This window comes from Sitophilus oryzae, unplaced genomic scaffold, assembly GCF_002938485.1.
Source record: "Sitophilus oryzae breed Bouriz unplaced genomic scaffold, Soryzae_2.0 scaffold_690_pilon_pilon, whole genome shotgun sequence".
Classification (NCBI taxonomy): Eukaryota; Metazoa; Arthropoda; class Insecta; order Coleoptera; family Curculionidae; genus Sitophilus; species Sitophilus oryzae.
The window spans coordinates 2,032,146-2,053,580 of NW_022147296.1; the positions used below are offsets into that span (position 1 = coordinate 2,032,146).

The 21,435-nt window shown below is 31.1% G+C and overlaps 4 protein-coding genes across 10 annotated transcripts; 1 reads left to right on the top strand and 3 right to left on the bottom strand.

The window, feature by feature from the left end:
- Positions 1-668: 668 nt before the first annotated feature.
- LOC115888275 (glycine N-methyltransferase) lies at positions 669-3,931 on the bottom strand. The gene is made up of 7 exons (XM_030907947.1): positions 3,781-3,931; positions 3,503-3,720; positions 2,512-2,639; positions 2,319-2,454; positions 2,093-2,213; positions 1,898-2,034; positions 669-972 (listed from the first exon to the last, which is right to left on the bottom strand). Exons 2-7 carry the CDS (start codon positions 3,706-3,708, stop codon positions 798-800), a joined length of 903 nt encoding a protein of 300 aa, XP_030763807.1. The 5' UTR covers positions 3,709-3,720; positions 3,781-3,931; the 3' UTR covers positions 669-797.
- LOC115888272 (speckle targeted PIP5K1A-regulated poly(A) polymerase-like) lies at positions 2,666-17,649 on the top strand. 5 transcript variants are annotated; one of them, XM_030907942.1, is made up of 5 exons: positions 3,034-3,273; positions 10,704-10,863; positions 10,924-11,194; positions 11,388-11,591; positions 15,641-17,649. In XM_030907942.1, exons 3-5 carry the CDS (start codon positions 11,089-11,091, stop codon positions 17,329-17,331), a joined length of 2,001 nt encoding a protein of 666 aa, XP_030763802.1. In that variant the 5' UTR covers positions 3,034-3,273; positions 10,704-10,863; positions 10,924-11,088; the 3' UTR covers positions 17,332-17,649. The 5 variants fall into 5 exon arrangements, with proteins under 5 accessions (XP_030763803.1, XP_030763802.1, XP_030763801.1 ...); XM_030907941.1 differs by having other exon boundaries at positions 10,704-10,845; XM_030907943.1 differs by having other exon boundaries at positions 2,666-3,273; positions 10,704-11,194; positions 15,644-17,649.
- On the bottom strand, positions 6,303-7,294 carry LOC115888276. Of its 2 annotated transcripts, none has more exons than XM_030907949.1 (4): positions 7,159-7,294; positions 6,701-7,100; positions 6,509-6,649; positions 6,303-6,434 (listed from the first exon to the last, which is right to left on the bottom strand). In XM_030907949.1, exons 1-4 carry the CDS (start codon positions 7,170-7,172, stop codon positions 6,372-6,374), a joined length of 618 nt encoding a protein of 205 aa, XP_030763809.1. In that variant the 5' UTR covers positions 7,173-7,294; the 3' UTR covers positions 6,303-6,371. The 2 variants fall into 2 exon arrangements, with proteins under 2 accessions (XP_030763809.1, XP_030763808.1); XM_030907948.1 differs by having other exon boundaries at positions 6,496-6,649.
- Positions 7,768-9,964, bottom strand: LOC115888274 (nitrilase and fragile histidine triad fusion protein NitFhit). Of its 2 annotated transcripts, XM_030907946.1 has the most exons (8): positions 9,872-9,944; positions 9,572-9,734; positions 9,357-9,521; positions 9,110-9,301; positions 8,762-8,974; positions 8,406-8,709; positions 8,057-8,232; positions 7,768-7,991 (listed from the first exon to the last, which is right to left on the bottom strand). In XM_030907946.1, exons 2-8 carry the CDS (start codon positions 9,683-9,685, stop codon positions 7,827-7,829), a joined length of 1,329 nt encoding a protein of 442 aa, XP_030763806.1. In that variant the 5' UTR covers positions 9,686-9,734; positions 9,872-9,944; the 3' UTR covers positions 7,768-7,826. The 2 variants fall into 2 exon arrangements, with proteins under 2 accessions (XP_030763806.1, XP_030763804.1); XM_030907944.1 differs by having other exon boundaries at positions 9,572-9,964.
- Positions 17,650-21,435: the final 3,786 nt, after the last annotated feature.

The window sequence follows — 21,435 nt, forward strand, 5'->3', positions numbered from 1 at the left end:
ACCTAGACGGAGGGAGGTCAAGCCGCAGCGGTCACCTATAGCGGCCAAGTACCGAAAGCGATCCCTATCGTGTTTTTACCGCCTTTTGCCCGGCCGGAACAAGATTAGCGTTGAATTTTACTACGGGCTAAGCATATCCGATGGAAAACGCTTTTATATAGGCCATCTAACGGCGGTTCCGGGATATTTGCCAACAAGAGTACCAGTACGTTTGCAAGAATAAAGATCGATAGACACTTTATTGCATATTGTATATAACGATATTTTTATTTTATTTTGGACCTAATATGATTCTTTTTATATTTTTGAACATATTGGTTTACTACACGACTAACTAATATAAAATTATTCAAAAAAATTCAGAAAAAATGAAGAGAAACTAAATAGTATTCTTCTCTTTAAAATGCATTTACTGTAAGAACAAGATGTTCGGGATCTTTAAAAACAAGGAAGACATTTTGCCGACAAAGCTAACTATATTTACATAGCAACTTGCACGAATTTGATCAAGAATTGATAAAAAAAAACGAAATATTTCTCCATGATACATCCGCATCATATTAAACGCAACGCTTGAAAAAAATTGTATCAAATATTTCCAAGAATTTGAATCACTATATTGTGGTATTTTATAATATAACGATTTTTGTAAATAAAAAACTTTTTCAAAAATTTTATAGAATTTAATATATTATAAAAACTTTCTTAACTATTACTTATTCCGAAATAAATTAAAATAAAAATCTTACGGGCTAGAATTCAGATAGAAAACTAACTAATAATAAATAGATTTCTGTCTAAAATATAGTACTGGATTTTTCAGTGACGTGAATGTAGAAATTTGGAGATTCTATTTGATCTAGAGTTTTAAAATCGCCGTATATTCGATACGAAGAATTTTCACCAAACGCTTTTTCCAACATTTGCCTGAATACCTTCAGTCTGTGGGGGTAGTAGGACAATCTGAATTCACTGAAAATAAAAATACAATAAGAACAAATTACTTAATAAAACAAATACTAATTAAAAACTGCTTTCATATTTGATATAAATTATAAAGACTTCCACATTTGAATTAGAGATGAGAAAAAAATACAACAGTTATTACTTTTCATTCACCCTGTATATACCGGGTGCGTCTCAAAAGTGGCTCACCCCTATAACTTTTTTATTTTTTCAGATAAAAAAACGAGATTTGGTATGTTAGTATATGACATAAATTAGGATTGACTGACATTTTCAATTCTTTTCGGTCACTTCCTGTTTCACCGGAAATGACTACAACTTTTGATTTTTAAATGGCACCCTCCGTATTTTTTTACTTTATTCGATAGAAAATGACTTTCTGAATCGAATGACATATCATATGCCATCTTTTGACATATTCACTCATAAACAAATTGTATTTTAAAATTCAATCTGGAGTGCCATGGCTGTGTTAAAAATTAATAAAAACACTCATTTTTAATCAAGGGAAAGCCTTGAAAAATTAGATTTGATAGTCATAGTAATGTTTTTATATATAGTGTCTTGTCCTGGCCGGTTAAAAGATGCCCATATCGTTGGACCAGATGGCTCATTAGCACTATTAGCAGATTTGGAAAAAGCATTTTTTTACGAATAGTTTGATACCACACACTTGGTATTTCAAGTCAAATTGTCGTTATGAACGTTATGAAAAAATAAAAAAAGTTATAAGGGTGAACCACTTTCGAGACGCGCCCGGTATATTGTATTTCAATATAAGGATTGTCACTACAATTAGTTTTAAAGAGGACAAATTTATGAAATACTTTCAATTAAAAAGATTGGCAATCTAAAAAATATTTGTTAGATAGAACAATGAGTATCGATATTTTTAAATATTGATACGTATGTAAAAAATATCTTTAAGTACCTTATACTCTCATCTGGATAGATGATATCAGATTTCTCATTTTCCGAAGACAGGTCAATCAAGTAATCCAAGGTCACCAAAGCCGGTTTTCCACTAACGTATAATACTGACGTTCTTATATCAGTAGTGTGTTTTGGCTGTAAACAATTATATTTTACAAAACACAAACAAAAATTAAATGAAAATAAAACTTACGTTGTAATAAATGCATTTGGATGCTGTTTCACCCGTGTCTATAATACTGTCGTAGTTTCTGTGGTCAATTAGTAAAAAACCACCAGGTTTGACGCATTTTTCAAAATTGCGCAGTGCTTTACTGAAAATGATAAGAAAAATGTGAAAACAGATATTTTCATATCTTTACAGCTATAATATGAATAATTTTATTACAATGTTGTCAACTTTTATATTTTTTACATACCTTTGTTCACGTTGATCGCCATAACTATCCAACAAGTGAGCAAACGAATTTCCCAAGCATATCACAGCGTCAAATCCATCGCCTACTAAGTCTTCAATATCATCAAACAACGTCAACCAATTGGCTTCTTCAATTACTAATAAAAAAAAACGGTTTTATACAGAATTTCTAAAATTGATTTCTCTTTTCTTACTCCATTTATCAAAAGCAGGTTCTTTGCGTCTATTCCATCTAGCTTTTAAAGCGTATTTCAGCATTTTATCTGAAGCATCGACGGAAACCACTTCAAATCCTTCTTCTAGAAGCATTATGGAATCGATTCTGGAAATATTTAACATTTAAATTTGAAGGAAAATATAGTAAACCATTTAGAACTTAAGTTAATAGAATATTTGAAGCCATCACATCAGGGTTCATTTATTTAATATTGACAATTTTTAGATTAAAAATTTAAAGATATTGAGCGCGTTCAGGGACGGTCAGCGGCTGAGTGGCTGAGTAAACGGTTTCCCTAAACGGTCTCTTTTTACACGCAAAAACAATCTGCCAATCTGAGTAAAATACTCAGCGGTCGGTCAGCCGCTGTGCTCCCTGAACGCGCACATTAATTTATTTTTTGAAAATCGACCGACGCGCCATCCGACGGTGTAATATGTAAACGTAGCAAGAAATTGTACAGAAATTTACTATTTTAGTACAATTTTTTGACAACAAAAATAACTTTTGAGAAGTTTGTCAGTTTGTGACGGTAATTTCGGCAGGAAGCTTTGATTTAAATGTTAGTATTTTTAAAATTTTAGCAAATTTTGGCCTACTTTGAACATAATCTAGCATAAGAACAGTTAAAAGAAGTTTTAAATGGCAATATCACATAAACTTAAAGTACTTTCAAGAATAATATTAACATCAAAATCAAATTGCATAACTTTTCAAGTGAACGAAGTGAATATTTGAGGTAAGCTTTAAAAATGTTAAGATTTATTATTTAGGTTCAGTTACAATTATTATTCTATACAAATATTTAACATTAATACATTTTTACAATATTAATATTGTCGAAACTTCATCGGAATAGTTATGTTTGTTTACGATTTTTTCACTATTTTCGTTGAATTATTCGAGCCTTTGTATTCCCTTAAGGTTTTGTAACTCTTTACATATATAAAATTTAAATAAAAAATTACCCAGTCCCGCAAGCTACATCCAAAATCCTCTTGCAACGTTTTTCTCTCAACAACCCAACCAGAAAGTTCTTGTAATTTTCAGTTCTTGAATTTTTATCGCCTATGAAAACCTCCCAAACCTTCGCAGCTTTACCATCGGCATATTGGTCTTTTACTCCTTCAACAGCTACTCCCAGAGATCTTGTAGTTATCATATTTTCTGCCATTTTGTAATTATTCTAAAGATATAAAAAAAAATATTTGAAAAAAAATATACTAAAATAATTGTATAAACTTACTTCGATATGTAAGCACTTTTGTCACTGAAAATATGAAAACTATAATGTTAATGAATGATTTAGCATATTCCTTTATATAGTCTTCTAATCTCTATTAATTAAATTTTGTATAAACAAAATTATTGGTATCGTGCTACCGTTGAAAAATTGTGAAATTGTTTCCTATTGGCCAGAGTAATCTTGCAACTCATTTTGTTATTAAATATTTTTGGTGTTTTGAAAAAATGTTGTATTAATAGATATGTGGAAAAAACAATATATTTGATTATAGCAGTTTAAGGTATTAATAATTACTTACTAATTTAAAGTTATTGAGAAAAAGACCAGAAGTCACTCAATAGATATAGTTTTTGAGTATTGAAAGTGCTTTTATTAAATGTGAATTTTGGATTTCTTATACAGAGTGTCCCAGAAATAATTGAAAGTATTTTAAGGCTACTACCCCTAAAGTCAAAAGAAACATTTTTTCTCTTTACCATTTTTCAAATAAGTCCAAAATAACCGAATCATTTATTTTCCTGTCGTTACTTTTTAGAAAATTAAAAACTAATTGCACATTCTCATAGCCACTTTATTAGGGCTATCATGGGGTAAAACATTAAATACGAAAAATCAAATGCAATAAAATAATAAAAAATGATATAAAATAAATAATATAAATATGATGGATTGGAAATGGTAGAACAGTATAATATGCCAGGAGGTTCATGTCCTCCCTAAGAAGAAGATATGTTTAAAGAGCTTTAAATAAGATTGAACGAAAAATAAATTTGTGCGTTAGGGAGGGTTGTAACCCTTTCGAACATGTAGAGCATTAGAAACTAGTTTGTAGAAGTTGATTTATTTATAATAACTACGATTAATATTATGCATATTATTAGATCGTACACTGAGATTTCAAATTCATTGAAAAATTGAGAAAAGTAAAAATAATATCTTTAAATTGCTGACCAGGATATTATTTATTTGAATCTTTCAATTTTCTCGATTTTCCTTATTCAATTTTAATTAGCGCTGATCGCTGATCAATATTATTGCGATGAATATAATCAGATTAAATAATTTAAAACACCAGAGTTGGACTTAAAATTATTTTAAATAAAAATTATATAGTTTTGTTGTTGTTAAGGTACCCAAAACAAAAGAAAAGTATCAAGTGTGGCATATCATTTTGCTCAGGAGACCGAGTTCTTTCAAAACTTGAAATAAAAAATGCAGGTCCGTATTTAAAAAAATTAAGTTGGCCTCTGTATCTCACAAATTTTCAGCTAATCTGAAAATCTAAAAATACTATCAGATAGCCGTAATAAAGTGGCTATGAGAATGTGCAATTAGTTTTTTAATTATCTAAAAAGTAACGACAGGAAGAAATAAAATTGTTTTTCAAAAAAATCCGTTTTTTCCAAAAAACTCAGCAATCCTTGAAATGTTTAAAAAAAAATTTGATGGCATTTTTGCCCCAATTTAACCATCTTCGTATCTATTACGGTTTCCAAGATACCAATGCTCGTACCTTTGTAGCACCCTGTATTTAACATTTTTATTGAATTTGTTTGGAAAATTATAAATTTCAATTAAGATTTTTTTTAAATTCACCCCAAGAAGGGATGAAAAATATAAATAAAGTGTTTATTTCCAAATTTCAGAGAAACGGTAAGGACTGTAAAAAATGTTTCAAACAAAAGTTGTCCCCTATCTTCTAGCCACCCCTATCTCGGTTAATTTTGATTTGAGCAAAAAAAGTATAGAGAACATTTTTGTAAAACTGAACGCTCTACAACTTTTATTTGAACTTTTTTTTCTAGTTCTTACCGTTTCTTTGAAACTTCTAAAAAATAATTTTATTTATTTCACCCCTTCTCAGTGGTGAATATAAAAAAATCTTTCACACTTCGTTTTTAGATCTTTCAAAGTAACATATTAAATATTGAAGTTTTTACCAAAACTTCCTATTTGAAGGCCTATGTTCTTGGACTATCAGGTATACGTAATAAAATTCTTTAGTTCCTCGTTTAATCTAAAATCTAAATATAAAAAATATTGCACGTTACGAACTTTTATTACATCAGTTGTGGAATAATACATCAATACATGACTTGCAAAATCTCCAGTTTTTAGCAGAAATATCCATGTGATATAGATAACAGAATACCAGTTTCAAAAAATAAACATGATAAATTATTAATCACTTTTAATTGATGTAAGAACATTTGCTAAACTCATGAGATTAAAATTTTCACGTCTTGTTTACATGAATTAGCAGATTTTGGTTTATCTCATAATGTAGATCAGTTTTTATGTTATACTAAATTTGATTTTTTTGTTATATTTTACCCTTATTTTACTAATTTTAAGTATTTCTTTTCTTTACCATTTAACATATAGAGTAAGGCACGGCACCACAGATCAATTATTAAATTATTCTAGTAAAGTAAGTAAATTATTCTATTTCTTGATTTCTAGCACATATTTAATTTGCCAAAAAAACTATAAATTTTATTCCCTAAGTAAAAAAAACAAAGTTAAAATAAGAAATATATTTAAAAATAACAATTAATAAAAGACAATACTTTAATCATCTAAAATATCATCTAACCACTGTTCCAAATCTTCATTGTTTTCCTGAAAATCATTGGCAGCTTTTTGTTGAACATCTAAAACAAAAATTATTAAATAAAAAAATATAATAGTTTACACACAATTAATTTTTTAGACCTATTCTCTTAACCTCATTTTTATCTACTTCGGGCACTTTTTCTTTATTTGAACAATTGGTTTGCTCCTCTGATGTACTTATACTATCAATATATTCTTTATAACATACTAAACTTTGATCGGCATCAGCATCCATAGATTTAACCTCCTCATCCTATCAAAACTCAAATCAGCAAATAAAAATATGTAAATTCACCTATTTTACCTCAAAATACTGTTTTGATATACCTATTCTTTCATACAGCGGCACAGTTAAAATACTTTTATGCAATAGATCCACGTCCAAACAGAATATGCCCTCGAGTTTTTTATCGTTTTCATCGAATTTATATTGAAAATGACTGCCGGCCGATATGGGCAAACTAGCCAGCAATGAGAAATCTGTGCTACTGGTTAAATGGGGGTCGTGTATAGGCTGTTTCTCCTCATAGCGTGCCCAATTTGATTCTAAGTTAAGATCAGTTTTATTTTGTTTAGTCTCTTCCTCTTCATCATAGCGATCCCAGTTTGACTCTAAATTAGGTTTAGATTTAGATGGAACATATTTCGGGTTCTTTTTTGTATTGCCTTTGTATTTTGCTTTGTTCTTTATATGGTCTCTGCCCCTAAAAACATCTTAAATCTATTATACAACGCTGAAAAATAATAATATTTAACAAGTACCTGCTTTTATCCATTCTATAAGTAAAAACAGGTAAAAAATCGTTGTTGAATCAGTGGATTTGAATTATAAATTTTTAAGAAAAATGTTGATGTTTTTTATGTTAACTATTAACCACAGCTATTAACTAAAGAGACGTCAAAGCACGGAGGAATAAGCAGAGATATAGAGAGTGGCTGATGACTGAATCCCGTTTTCGCAATAGCTGTTGCGCCTCCAATCCTTTATTCCTCAATGGTCAAAGCATATATTGTATACCTAATCTGTGGATAAAGTATATGATGTAAAGCATGTGAAGTATTCAACAGGTCTATGCCATAGTTTATCATATACTTAAGAAACGGCTATGCAAGAACTATGCTCAGTGGCAAACAAAAGAAAAATTTGAAAATGGCGCAGAAAATGGTTATTTAAAAATTTTCAAACTGTTATTTGCTGTTATGTTAAAAAGCAAGGATTTGTTTTCATAGCCAAACCGTATTTGTTTTTAAAACAGAATTATTAACTTTTTGTGGTATTTCTCTATGGTGGTAAGCGTATTTTTAATTCTATATTCCTACTTTTTCTTTAATTCTTAGTTGTAGAAGTATCTTAAAAATGAAATAACTTTTGCTTGTGCAAATTTTTAATCGTTTAATATACAATTCTAATATCTATAACAAAATATATTTTAGTAAAAATATTTTCTCAATAAAGCAGCTTCTTCAATACGTTCCTCCAAACTCCTGAAGGGGTCTTTGTTATTTTTGTTATCATGACGAGCTAAATGAAGATAAACATCGTCGTTATTAGCAAAATCACCTTTTTTGCGAGGTAGAACATGTGTGTGGACTTGCTATAATAAAAATTTTATCATGTGACACATTCAAAACCTTCGTTTACCCTCTCTTTGTCACTTACAGCTACAGTTTGGCCTGCATAAGGACCATCCTGCACACATAAAGTTGTGGAATGAGCATTATGAACTGTCTCTATAATTTTAGATACTTTTATTGCGGTTTCAAATAAATCAGCAATTTCTTCTTTGCTGAGATCTTGAAGTCTCTTTGCTAATCTTAAAGTTGAAACAAGAACCTCTAAAACAAGTTGCATAGGTACATATCTAAGTCATATTGTTGGTAAATTTAATAAAAAATATATATTAAATCCTACATTAAACAAAAATGTCCAATTCACTTTTTATTGTTTAATAATGTAGTTAATGTTATACGAAACCTCTATAAATGTAATGACTATAATATATACTCACGTCCCGGGACTACACAGCGGATATTTGTAAAGGCATAACAATATTTAGACACGTAGAATACTGTTTTTCCTGGCACAATTTTATCAGCAAATGTATAATTCTTTTCATCATCAATTTCTTCACCTGTATTTATAAGGTTCAAACTGTAAATATCATTTCTTCTATGAGAAAATACTGGCATTTCAGTCCTAACTTTTTTCACCAAATCTAAATCTATTGTAGCCACAGCAACACTCTGATCAGTGTTTACACCCTCTGTATATTTAGGACATTCACTCAGAATTTGTCCCCACGGGTCTACAATCTTGTATTTTTATTATCAATAAGTAAAAATATATTTTGTTAACAAATGTTACCATCGAATGTCCGTATGAAGTTCTTTTATCATTGTGAGCCCCATATTGGGCAGCTGCAATAACATAGCACTGATTTTCTATGGCTCTAGCACGCAATAAGACTTCCCAATGAACCTTTCCTGTGCCGCTAGTAAAAGCTGACGGAAACGTTAGTATTTCCGCACCTAATTTTCTCAGTAATGTGCTGTGTTCGGGAAATCTCAAGTCATAACACTAATTAAGCAGTAAGGAAGATAATTATTTAAACTAAGAGAAATTAATATCACATTAACACAGTATTGTTGAAACAAAAACGACGTCATAGTGACTTTTCAATTTATAATATTGAATTAAAATATGTAAGGATACTATTTGTAATCCTAGACATCCAATAGGAGACTGTATTGGTGCAACAATTTGAGAACCACCAGCATTGCTATCAGATTCCCTCAAGTGAATATTTTTATCAGGTATAGACACATCAAAGAGATGAATCTTTCTATAAATAGCAGCTATATTCCCCAGGTCATTGATAATAATATGTGAATTATAGATAGTTTTCTAAAAAGTATCAGTACATGAACAGTATTAAGTATAATCATTATATACAACGTACTTCATCAATTTTCTCATGAAAACCTCCTATAGATAGCCAGATATTGTTTACTTTCGCCAGATCTTTATACTGTGATATCAAAAATCCATTGATAGGTTCTGATAACTCCCTAAATTCACTCTTATTCCGAGAAATATAATCGGAAGCCTCTGGTAGAAATACCATCTAAAAATTACATCATTTTTACAAGTTCATTAGCAAAATATTTTACTAACCTTGGCTTGTTTCTTAACTGATTCATCAATTAGTGATTTTGCAATTGAAAAATTCTTTTCTTTGTCGTGTGTGGCTGTGAATTGGCACACCGCAACTACACATTTTGAAGACATTTTAAATGCACTAGTTAATACTACAGGTATTACACGGTTTTGACGATTTCTCAAAAGAAAAGTAAAACTTAACATCAGAGATCATAAACTACTTATCAGATACTTAAGATTTACAACTTTAATTACTTATTAAGTAATACTTAAATAAACAGTATGATAATAGCTTTAAATACATTATGCTCTCACCTCAATTAAATTCTTGTTTTTTAATAATAAAAAGATAATTTAAATATTTACAGAAATTAACACCGTTTTATAACAAAAATATGATATTCATGATCATAATCATATATAATCCATGTATTGTGTCAAACGATTGTGTCAACTGTCAAAATTACCACAGAATTAGAATGTGATTTTTCTTGTTCCTTGGCATCCTTGGATTTTATTATACGGGCCTATGGTACGGGCCTTTAGTTCTGTTTTGTGGTTCTGTTATCTGTGGATTTTATATTTTTCCTGTTATTTTTCCATATCCAGTTTTGTAAATATTTTGTAACTTTTAAAAATAATGGTGACTTTTTAAATATGTACTATTATTTATAGCAGTGCCATAATTATATATACAAAATGGATTTCTAATGCCAGTTGCTAGTAAGTTGAAGGTTTTTTCAAGTCTATTTCAAAGAGTAGATATTTTTCTTTTTATTAAAACTAAAACTTTATTTGATGAATAACATCTTATTTTATTGCTCTTTGTAGATGCAAGACGGTAAAGATATCGCTTTAAGTAAACTTTTAAGTAAGATCCTTCGACATAAAGCTAATGAAGAACATTTACAAATCGACGAAGCGGGCTATATAAAAGTCGCTGATTTACTTAATCACCAGTTTTTTCGGCAAAAATACACCGTTGACGACATAAAAAGGGTAGTTTTAACAAATGACAAACAAAGATTCTCTTTGAAAACGGATAGCCAAGGGTTTTTAGAGATTTGTGCCAATCAAGGACACTCAATCGCAGTAAATAATAAAACATGTTAAACTTTATTTAAATAACCTGGATATTTTGTTTTAGGGTGTTGATAAGTTAGATCTTCTGCCAATTACAGAACCACAGTCTTTTGATGTAATTCATGGAACATACTTTAAAAATTGGAATAAAATAAGAGAAGAAGGTTTGAGTCGCATGAACAGAAATCATATCCATTTTGCTAAAGGTTCACCCACTGACAGCAGTGTTATAAGTGGCATAAGGAAAAACTGTGACATTTTTATTTATATAAATTTACCTTTAGCTCTGCTTGATGGATTAAAGTTTTTCTTGTCTCCGAATGAAGTGGTTCTAAGTCCAGGCGATGAAAGTGGTATCATTAGTCCAAAGTATTTTTTAAAAGTATGTAACAGACGAGGAGATAAGCTATACTGAATATATTAATATTTTTTTATTTACAATTTGAACTATGACTGAAAATATAAAGCTTATTGATGAAAAAGCACCAAATAATAAACAGCAAAATCAAATGAATAAAAAGCATAATTCAGAGAACGAAGGTATATATGTTAGAGGTAAGTTAAATTTAGTTTTAGACTTTTCTGTGTTCAAATAAATGCCTGAAAAAACGGCGTATGGTGGCCTGTAATGAGTGTAATGTGACAGTGTTTGAAATTAATAACTCTCAGGCCTACTTCTTCTAGTCATTTATTAAAAATTGACTTAGGTGTATCAATTTTTTTTCAAGGTTTAATTTATTGCTTTTAGGCTATTCGGCACAAACTAAAGAAAATGACTTAGTTAAGTACTTTTCTCAGTTTGGGAATGTTGTGTGGGTGCATTTTGGACACGACTTTTTACTTCTTGATTTTACGGAGCAATCAGCTGTTGAAAAGGTTTTATCCAAAAAGTCCCATTTTTTGAGTGGAAACCGTTTATTTGTTAGAAGAAAAGAAAGTAGAAGGAATACAGGTAAATAACTTTATGGAAAGCTACTTTCAGTTTGTTTTTATTGTTTACTTTGAAACTATAGTCTGTCTAATGAAGTATGTTGGTGCATTCTTTAATATCTGTTGAAACTCTGAAGTGATGATGTAAAATTATCATCTTACTATACATACCATAGACTTAAAATAAAATATAGACTACACTATTTACATCTCAACGCGGACAAACAACCTTTTTTGTACACATGTTTACTTCTGGGGACAGTCGACCGAGCCTTCCTCATCCAGCCTATGTTGTCACGTCTTTAATATTATCAATATTTTTTTTCTTGTTATACACATATATTGAGATATTAATACTACAGTTTAATAAAGTAGGTTTTAATATTCCATAGATGTATTAAATAGTCCTTATACTACTAAAATATAAGTCGGATACTGTTTAATAAGGATAAGTTCTTTACAATATGACAACACCGATTAGAGGCGAGGGAGCTAGAGATGGGCGGTTATTGGTAAAAAACCGGTTATAGGTTAACCGGAATTATCTTTAAAAAATAATAACTTGACAAAATTAACCGACACAAATTAACCGGTTATTCAAATAACCTAACCTAGCAAAACTAAATATTTAGTTTTCCTATAGGTTTACTTACCTCTACACTCCATAGGTCTATCTCAAATTTAGATAATAAACTTAGTTAAATCGCATGATTAAATAGAGATTGTAGCAATGTAAGAATGTATATGTACAAAATGAATTTAAATAAAAATGCTAACCTCACTTTTTTGAGTAGACATGGATATGATATTAAATATTAAAACTAGTAATTACTTAACGTTCAAATAAACTACACAACTCACAAGTTCTACAATCTACAACCAAGTTATTTTAATCAAATACCAAAGAAAAATAAGGAGACTGAATGAATAGATATTGAAAGATTATCTTCATTCATTACTTGAACTTTAATTTTGTATTCTTTAGTCTAAGCTTCAAGAGAGACTTCAAACTACAAATAAAATATATTTACGGTGAAACGTGGGTGAAACTGGGCGAAACCATGGAAGACTTTTGAAGAACCGTTGAAAATCCGTTAAAGTCGGTTAAAATTTAAATATAGAATTTAGAGAATCTATTTGAAGTTAGGTTCGTATCACTTGGCTAGCTGGTGGCTAGTAGTAGTCTATGCCATTAGTACTTTGTTTTACGGCCTGACCTGTCAGGGCCATTTGGCCGTTGTTTTGATTATTATCATCAGGGTTCGCCTGATGCCTGATTTAATTTTGACATTTGATGTTTGATGTCATATATTTTCGTTTTGGGAGCGGGAGCGGGATCTCCCGTTATCGTCGTAATATCTGGAAGATCCGTGCCGTTCGCTTCTTCGAAATTTACGATTCAAACAGCTAATATTTAATTGTTACTTGTTTTAAACAAGTACGATTTTTTAAAAAATAACCGGCTATAGGTTATTGAACGTAATGCAAGGTTATTAGGTTAACTGATGAAAAAAAAACTACCTTTAAATAACCGGTTATTTTAGAGGAAAATATTGGTTATTCAAAAAACCGGTTACTTTTGCCCATCTCTAGAGGGAGCCTATTCATTCATTTATTACCTTGTAGTACGTGTCGCACGTGTGCGGTAAAGCTTTGTTGCCGCTATCTCCCCGGCTGTATTAACGCATTTTCTTAGCTTGTAGTCCTTAAGTGTTGACTTTTTCTGTTCAAAAACTATAAAATATGGTTCGCCAGTGCCAAATTTGCAAGAAATTTGACTTAAATAATCCATTTAAGTCTTGAAACGACTTTTGACCGGTAGGCAACTCTCAATTTACCCATTGGGAGTCAGTGGCGTTGTTGTAGAAAGGCGCTTATTTAGATAATATTTTAGTAAAATGTAAAATCTGATTTTTTTCTCTTACATTACATTATTTACTTACTTACATTGTAACAAAATCATAATTATAACCCTGTTAATAATAAATAATGTTTTTATTAAAAATATATTCCGGTTTATTCTAAAATTATCTTCAGAATCTAAAATAACATACAAGAATTTTAAAATGATATTACATTATGAAACAATATTTTTTAATATACCGGGTCGTCTCAAAAGTGGCTCAACCCTATAACTTTTTTTATTTTTTCAGATAAAAAACAGATTTGTATGTTAGTAGGTATATGACATAAATTAGGATTTATTGACGTATTCAATTGTTTTTGGTCTCTTCCTGTTAGCATATTTGGAAAAAGCATTTTTTTATGAATATATTGATACCACACACTTGGTATTTCGAGTCAAATTGTCGTTATGAACCGCGTGTTACAATTACAATTAAACCATATGCGAAAATGTCAAAAGTTGACATATGATATGTCATTCTATTCAGAGTGTCATTTTCTATCGAATAAAGTAGAAATATACCGAGGGTGCCGTTTAAAAATTAAATGTTATAGTCATTTCCGGTGAAACAGGAAGTGACCAAAAACAATTGAATGCGTCAATCAATCCTAATTTATTTCATATACTAATATACTAAATCTTGTTTTTTTATTTGAAAATATATAAAAATTATGGGGATGAGCCACTTTTGAGACGCACCCGGTATAATAAAGACAGTACCGAGTTAAATAAATGTAGTTTTTATTTTATCCACTTCCTATCACCTTCCTTGCTTTAATGGAACAGATTTATGTTTTCTCTAATTTACATAATAAGACATCACTTAACCAGAAAAAAATTACAACAATCATATTTTTTTTTCTCTCCCTGTCGCCGATTCTATTATATCTGTGGAATAGATCCTGTTTTGATTAATATTAGGGGTTGTAAATGTTTGACTAAAATTAATAATTTATTATTAATTTCAAAAATTACCTAATTTCGATTATAAAATTTCTTCTATAACGTGTATTTTATTATTTTTATCCTTTTTGGACTGTTTTTTCTAAACTTTTATTTAAAAAACCTGTCCTAAATCTTAATAAAATATAAAAAAGTTTAAATACGATATATTTTTAATTTAATTATAGCTTCATTTAAATAAAAAAATTACCCGGCTATGGTATGATACGGAGAGTTCAGGTGTACTTGAGAAACGAAAGACAGTGTTGTGTTTCTCGGCAGAGTCGTCAGAGAACGACCGTTACGACAGAGACAACCTATCTATCGCTCGTGTCGCACTCGTTATAACCTAAAACACAGGGCCATGTAAGTGAAATATTAAAAATGGTTCCAGCAAAAGTTTCCCAATTATGACGGATGATGGCGCTGATCGTCAAAATTTTTGGACAGGGATTTTGCTTACCGACAATACGACGTGAGCTACGACCGGACCAGGACCAATCAGAATGATCAGTCTTTCTTGGACATTTGCCGCGGAAGTGTGTGTTAATTTCTGTTGTGATAAGTGTGGTTGTGTTTGCAGTTTGATTTTTCGGTTTTGATATTATGTTAAAATTAATTTTGAAGTATTGTATCGCCTGTTTTTATGTAATAGTACTTTTTTTAGTTCTATGATCTGATATGTTATGATTTGTTAATGTTTGTTTAACAATGTTATACCAAAGAGGTTATACTTAATATACTTATCAATTTGCATAGCCAAATTTTTTTTAGATTTTCAGATTATTTAATTCCTTTTGTTTCCGTTTGTAATTTTATTTTTAAGACATATTATGTGATTGTTTCACATAATATGTTTTAAAAATAAAATTGCAAATAGCGAATAAAAATAATTAAAATAAAAAAGTGTATTTTACAATTCCCCCCGGCCCCGCACCCCTTTGGCTAACCTATAATGTCAGCTATGTCGAGAGATGGCGTTACGAAAATGGAACCGATTTATTACAAGGAACTTGGGCTTCTTTTTCGTTAGTATATTCTGTGCTAAAACAATAACACAACAATAACAAGACAGTGTCTGACCGCATGTTCCAGCTATTTATGAATGAGATGCTCAGTCTATATTTTATTTTAAGTCTATGATACATACACTATACTTCCTCTGGACAGACTAATAAAATATTTAATGTAACTAAAATAGTACCTCTACAATTTGTTTTTAGTAGTTTTGAACGACGAAGAAGTGAATAAACAGATATATGAATATCTGATATCCGAATTAAAAAACATTCATGATTTTAATATGCAAGTGTCATGTATGAAGCATAATCTTCAACCTGACATGAATGAATGTTACCAGAAATACAGCCATGTCTGTAGAGATCTCTGCAATATTATTTCGTCAAGTTTCCCATATGTTCAGGTATATCCATTCGGCTCGACCTTTACGGGACTCGATTTCAACAACAGCGACATTGACGTTTACTTGGCAAACGTCAAACAATCTGACGAAGATGAGGTGGACTTACTGAAAATCATCAAGGTTGCTCTATCAAAATCACGGATTTTTGCAAACTGTTTTTGTATTCCTTCGGCAAAAATTCCTATTGTAAAATGCATCCATACCAAAACGAAAATTCGTTGTGACATCAACATAAAAAACATGCTGGGCGTGTGTAATAGCAAGCTAATTCGCTATTACCTCGGTATAGACCCCAAAATTAACGATGCGATGATAATTTTAAAATACTGGGCGAAATTCCATAAAATAACCGGTCAAAATCACCTCTTTACCAGCTACTCTCTAATTTTAATGTTTATTTTCTTTTTACAACAGGAACCGTATAATTTACCGTCGGTCTCGTCCTTACAAATACCGGAAAAAAATCATTTTCTAGAAATTCAAGGTTATTGGAACGGAGGATTTATAGAAAAACACAAGGTTCGTAGTGAGAAAATTTCAAACACTTCCTTGCAAGAGATTGTAGAAAACTTTTTCGGCTTTTATTCTAATTTTAATTTCGCTACTACTATTTTGTGTCCTTACACAGGAAAAAGCTTGCCAATAAATTATTTTCAAGATTACAAAGGTCTGCCTCATATTTTTAAGAGGTACAAGGACTTTATGAGCGTAGAAGAGAACAAGAAAATGGCTCTTAAAACTAATACCTGCATATGTATTCAGGATCCTTTTGAATTGAATAGAAATGTTGTTTCGGTAGTTACCGAATCAGTGGTGGAAAAATTCACTCTGTGTTGTCAGATAGCGAAAAAAATTTTCTCTGAAAAGAACCAAACACTCTACAGACTCTATACCGAAGAACCTGTTCAAATGAAAAAAGTTCAGTGCAGTTATCAAGAGGACTCGCTTGACATAACCTTACACAGGTCCACTACCATTAAATATTTGCCTAATAATCAAAACGATGAATGGTTTGAGACGGCGTCTGAGTTTGTATTGATGACTCTAAGAGATTTTCTTGATCTAGACTTGACCGCGGAAGATAGTCAATCTAAAATGGCCAAAAGTGAGGAAGAACCCACCGTGCATGGTTCGGGAAAGAGTTTTTATGTTTGTATGGGAAAATACAATATGTGGGATGCCAGGAAGGCTACTGCAAAGAAACTAAATCTGCCAAATACAACTGAAATGACGGTGATCGAAAAAGAAACCAAGATAACTAATAACTTAAAAGAGGTTTACAACAATATTTCGAACTCCCCTATAATAGTGCAGTTTCGTTTGATGTTAGAAAAACGGAATGATGCTCTTCTTGTTCATTTAGAGAAAATTAACGCTTACAAGAAGTCCTTCAAGTCGTTTTGTTTGTTTTTCGCCCATAATATGCCACAGTGGTTTGAAATGTACGAAAAGGAATTGAACAAAAGAGCGATTGCGCTCCCAAAAACGTAATCATTTCGATAAACTCGACGAAAAAAAAAGTTTTTGAACGTTCATTAGGCTTGGAAATTATGAACAATCAATGACATTCACCATATACTGTGTGAATAAATTTTGTAAATAAAGGTTTTCATTCACGATATAATTTTACAAATAAAGTGACGGCAATCTTCATTTTAGGCCAACTTTTACAGGCTATTTTTCTACTCAAAAAATATAGCTTCACATTTTCTGTATATAAATGTGGTTGTTAAATGTTACCGAATGTCAAAAAATTTAATTTGTCTTTTAAGTATGTGTTTTTTTTTTAGAAATATAATATGTTTGTATTATATCTTGTATCAGTAGACCTAGGGGTAAGTCCACACTGTCGCCGTTCTGCTTTTCCTGCAATAATGGTGTGAATCCAGCCTGACTAAGGTAGTTATATTTTTTTGGGAGCAACGCAGAACCACCCTAACTGCGTTCCGTTTTAAGGTGCGTATTCATTATCCGAACGAACGAACGAACGAATGAAAGTGCGGTATATTTAGACGGGGACCGAACGCATGCGGCCGTTCGTTCGTTCGTTCGCTCGACCATCCGTTTCGAGTCGGTACATCAAAGGCGTTCGCGTCCAGTATTCTCGTGCGGTGCTATCGTACGGTCCCCGTCCATACCACTAGCGAACATTCGTTCGTTCGTTCGGATAATGAATACGCACCTTTATATAATTTAATTTTTTCAAACATACCTGTTTTGTCCCGAGCGATTGAAAGATTATTTTTAATTAAATACGTTTTTAGATATATACAGGGTGGTCCGAACTGTATTCCGCAAACTCTGGCAGTATATTCTGCAGGTGAAAATAGGGTAAAAAGTTCGTATGTCTTAAAATGGATTAGTTTTGAAGATGCAGAGTGTAGAAGTTTCTTTTTTATCTCGATTTTTTCCAAATAATTTCTGAAGGAAGGTCAATATTTAGATGAAAATTGGTATCTGGGAGTTTTTTCACATGAGAAATGTTATTTTGATGTCAATATGACTCCTAGTTGTAGGCGCCCTCTGCAACTAGGAGTCACACACCTAGGTAGTTATTTTTTAACTGGTTTGAAGAGTAATAACTTTTCGTCCATACCTGTATAAAACTACTGAGTAAAAACATATACATTTTCGACGGGTTTTTACATAAAAAAGGTCTCTTGGTAAAATCGATATGAGTAACCGTTTTCAAGATTTTTGAAATTGAAATTGAAATAGTCAATACATTGACAAAAAATAAACATGTTGAGTAGATTGGTTGGGTAGTTTAGTCAACATGTTCAGTTTATGTCAATTTCAGGTATTGATAATTTACGTTCCAAATATCTTGAGAATCATTACTCGTAGCGATTTTTACCAAGAGACCTTTCTTATATAAAAAACATCGTAAATGAATATTTTTTACGTACTAGTTTTATGACAGGTACGGACAAAATGTTATTAGACGCCCTCTACAAGTAGAAGGGAAATTGGCATCAAAATCAAATTTCTCATGTCAAAAAACTCCCAGACACCAATTTTCATCCAAATATTGATGTTACTTCAGAAATTATTTGGAAAAAATCGAGATAAAAATGAAATTTCTACACCCTGTGTATCTTTGAAACGAAACATTTTAGGACATAATACTCACTTTTTACTTATTTTTATCTGCAGAATATGCTGCCGAAGTTTCGCGAATACTGTTTGGACTACCCTATACGTATATGTTTGTAAATTATTTTTTTATATAGTTTAGATCGATATGTTTATCAAGTATTTTAGAACTATTTTTTTTATATTTTTATTTTGCGATATTTCGAATTAAACTTTGACAGATTTTTGTTAGTTTTTGTCCTGTTTCTTCCGTTATCTTATTTAAAAAAGAACATATTTTAGTACAATTAACAATCGTGTAGAGGGCCTTGGACCATTTTTACAGACGCGCAATAGTAGAGGGCGCTGTTAAAGCCTTTTGGAGAAAAGTTTTGGCGTAGTTCTAATTTCTTCTACAATATGATCGACAAAAAAGGGCGTCAGCGATGGCTATGAAATGAAGATCGCTGTAATTTTATATGTAAAATTATATGGGGAATGTCATCGATCGTCATTTCCAAGCCAACCGGACGCCGTTTTTTTTCGATCATATTGTATTTATTATGTTTTTTGGGGTGCTAATTTCGAATTTGAGGTTTGTTAACAAAATTTCGTGACGGAATATAGAGAAAAATGCAAAAAAGTAGAAAACTGGATTTCTGCGTGTTTTTGTTATAACTTTTAAAATATCAACTTTTCGTAAATAATCTTTCTATTCAAAATTAAAGTAAATATAATTTACAAAAATTGTATCACATCAAGCTGACCATTAGGATGGATGCCAATGTTCTTATTGCGAGAAGCACACGTTGGTCCCATTAAATAATTACGTCACAATATGGTGGGATTGATAATTTTGATTGGCCTAATAAGCTCTATTAAGAATGTCTTCTTTCTAAAACCAGACAAAGGACAGGTACCGTATGATTGAAAAAAAAAACGGCGTCCAAATGTCGAATGATGGCATTCCCCATATAAAATGATAGCGATCTTCATTTCATAGCCATCGCTGACGCCGTTTTTTTTCGATCGAATGGCATCTTAACCAGACAAAGGACAGGAGGAATGCAAACTACATTGCATTTGTCTCAATGTTGTAATGAAAGATTGTTGCAGAACTTCCCCCCAAAAAATACAATATGTGACTAGACTATGTGCTATTTTTAGGGTGCACCCACACTATCCTAAAAACGGCGTATCGGCGTAACGACCTTGAACAGATTTCCAGTAATTTTATTGGCTGAAAAATTCATCTGTCAGAAATTTTATCTGTCAAAAATTTCACCCAATAGAATTACTGGAAATCAATTCAAGGTCGTTACGCCGATACGCCGTTTTTAGGATAGTGTGGATGCACCCTTACTTGCATCTCTTTAATTGCGTCAAGGTTAAAATCAGTGGCGGCCCGTAAATATATAGGAAGGTGAGGCTGCATAAGGTTAATCATTTTGTTTAAATACGAATAAATTTTCTCACCTATCAAGTATTATTCTGCGACGCGTTATCCTTTTTTTAATGGTACCAAACCTATTAGGTTTGGTACGTAAAAATATTTGAATAGTTTTTAAATACCTATTGTCTACCTTGCCTCTTATCGTTAAATATTGCGAAAATTTTTGACTCCTTAATATTTATTTGTCTTTTTTCAGTTTCATTTTGTCTCATAAAAGGTGTTTTAAGTATAGAAAGAATAACTTTATAAATAGGTTATGATTATTGTTAGTTCCTTTGAATAAGAAGACTAAGGAAGGAGCATAATGCTATCCATGTATTCATGCATGGTGGGCGGAAAAGCCACCATAAAAGCTCTCTAGGGTGGGGATCCTTGACAGTTCTGTTTGACGATTCATTTGACACAGTTGAATTTGATTTGAAATTTTGTGGATTTTTCAGTCTTTACGGAGCTTATTTTATGTTATTCATTATTTATTCTACTACTGATAGTAGTATAAAGGTAGTAAATCTAGATGGAAATTGTGGCAGAACTTAAATTAACAGTGACACTATCGCGATTTATCGATAAAGACTCTAAAATAGTTGGTTGTGTAGCGTGCGGTAGATCTCGGCAAAAATTGAGTGAAATAATGGAACACCTTTTCGCTAGCAAGTGACTATATAATATACATACGTGTAGTAAACCGATCATTTATGAAATTCACTTAAATTAACTAAATTATATATTTTTCTTGCATTTTAGCTTTTATTTATTACTTGTCAAAGATTAGATGTCAAAGAATTTAGATACGTTAATTTGACTTACCTGCTTCAGTAGCGTATCGGATGTTTGTGTTAATAAATACTTATTATAACTTATCTATTTTTATTAGAATTATATATTTTTATAACAATTTTAATAACTACCAACATTTATTCACAACGTAAAATAAAACAACAAATTATTGAGTCTATCCCACGTCTACCCTACATCATAGTTTTACATTTTTTAAATAAAATTAGAACGACACTGATAAACCGGAATTTAAGTCGGCCATATTTGAGGCCCATCGCGGTGTACCTAAG

Excerpts from the sequence above, each read along its gene's own strand:
- LOC115888275 (XM_030907947.1), bottom strand. The coding sequence starts at position 3,708 with ATGGCAGAAAATATGATAACTACAAGATCTCTGGGAGTAGCTGTTGAA. Across the intron at positions 2,640-3,502 it reads GATGTAGCTTGCGGGACTGG|AATCGATTCCATAATGCTTC; the intron begins GTAATTTTTTAT and ends AAATATTTCCAG. Across the intron at positions 973-1,897 it reads TATCCAGATGAGAGTATAAG|TGAATTCAGATTGTCCTACT; the intron begins GTACTTAAAGAT and ends TTTTATTTTCAG.
- LOC115888276 (XM_030907948.1), bottom strand. Across the intron at positions 6,650-6,700 it reads TATCAAAACAGTATTTTGAG|GATGAGGAGGTTAAATCTAT; the intron begins GTAAAATAGGTG and ends GAGTTTTGATAG. Across the intron at positions 6,435-6,495 it reads AAATGAGGTTAAGAGAATAG|ATGTTCAACAAAAAGCTGCC; the intron begins GTCTAAAAAATT and ends TTTTTGTTTTAG.
- LOC115888274 (XM_030907944.1), bottom strand. The coding sequence starts at position 9,760 with ATGTTAAGTTTTACTTTTCTTTTGAGAAATCGTCAAAACCGTGTAATA. Across the intron at positions 8,710-8,761 it reads CTTCATACGGACATTCGATG|ATTGTAGACCCGTGGGGACA; the intron begins GTAACATTTGTT and ends TAAAAATACAAG. Across the intron at positions 8,233-8,405 it reads CCGCTGTGTAGTCCCGGGAC|AGGTTCTTGTTTCAACTTTA; the intron begins GTGAGTATATAT and ends AACTTGTTTTAG.
- LOC115888272 (XM_030907939.1), top strand. The coding sequence starts at position 11,089 with ATGACTGAAAATATAAAGCTTATTGATGAAAAAGCACCAAATAATAAA. Across the intron at positions 11,195-11,387 it reads CGAAGGTATATATGTTAGAG|GCTATTCGGCACAAACTAAA; the intron begins GTAAGTTAAATT and ends TATTGCTTTTAG. Across the intron at positions 11,592-15,640 it reads AGAAAGTAGAAGGAATACAG|TAGTTTTGAACGACGAAGAA; the intron begins GTAAATAACTTT and ends ATTTGTTTTTAG.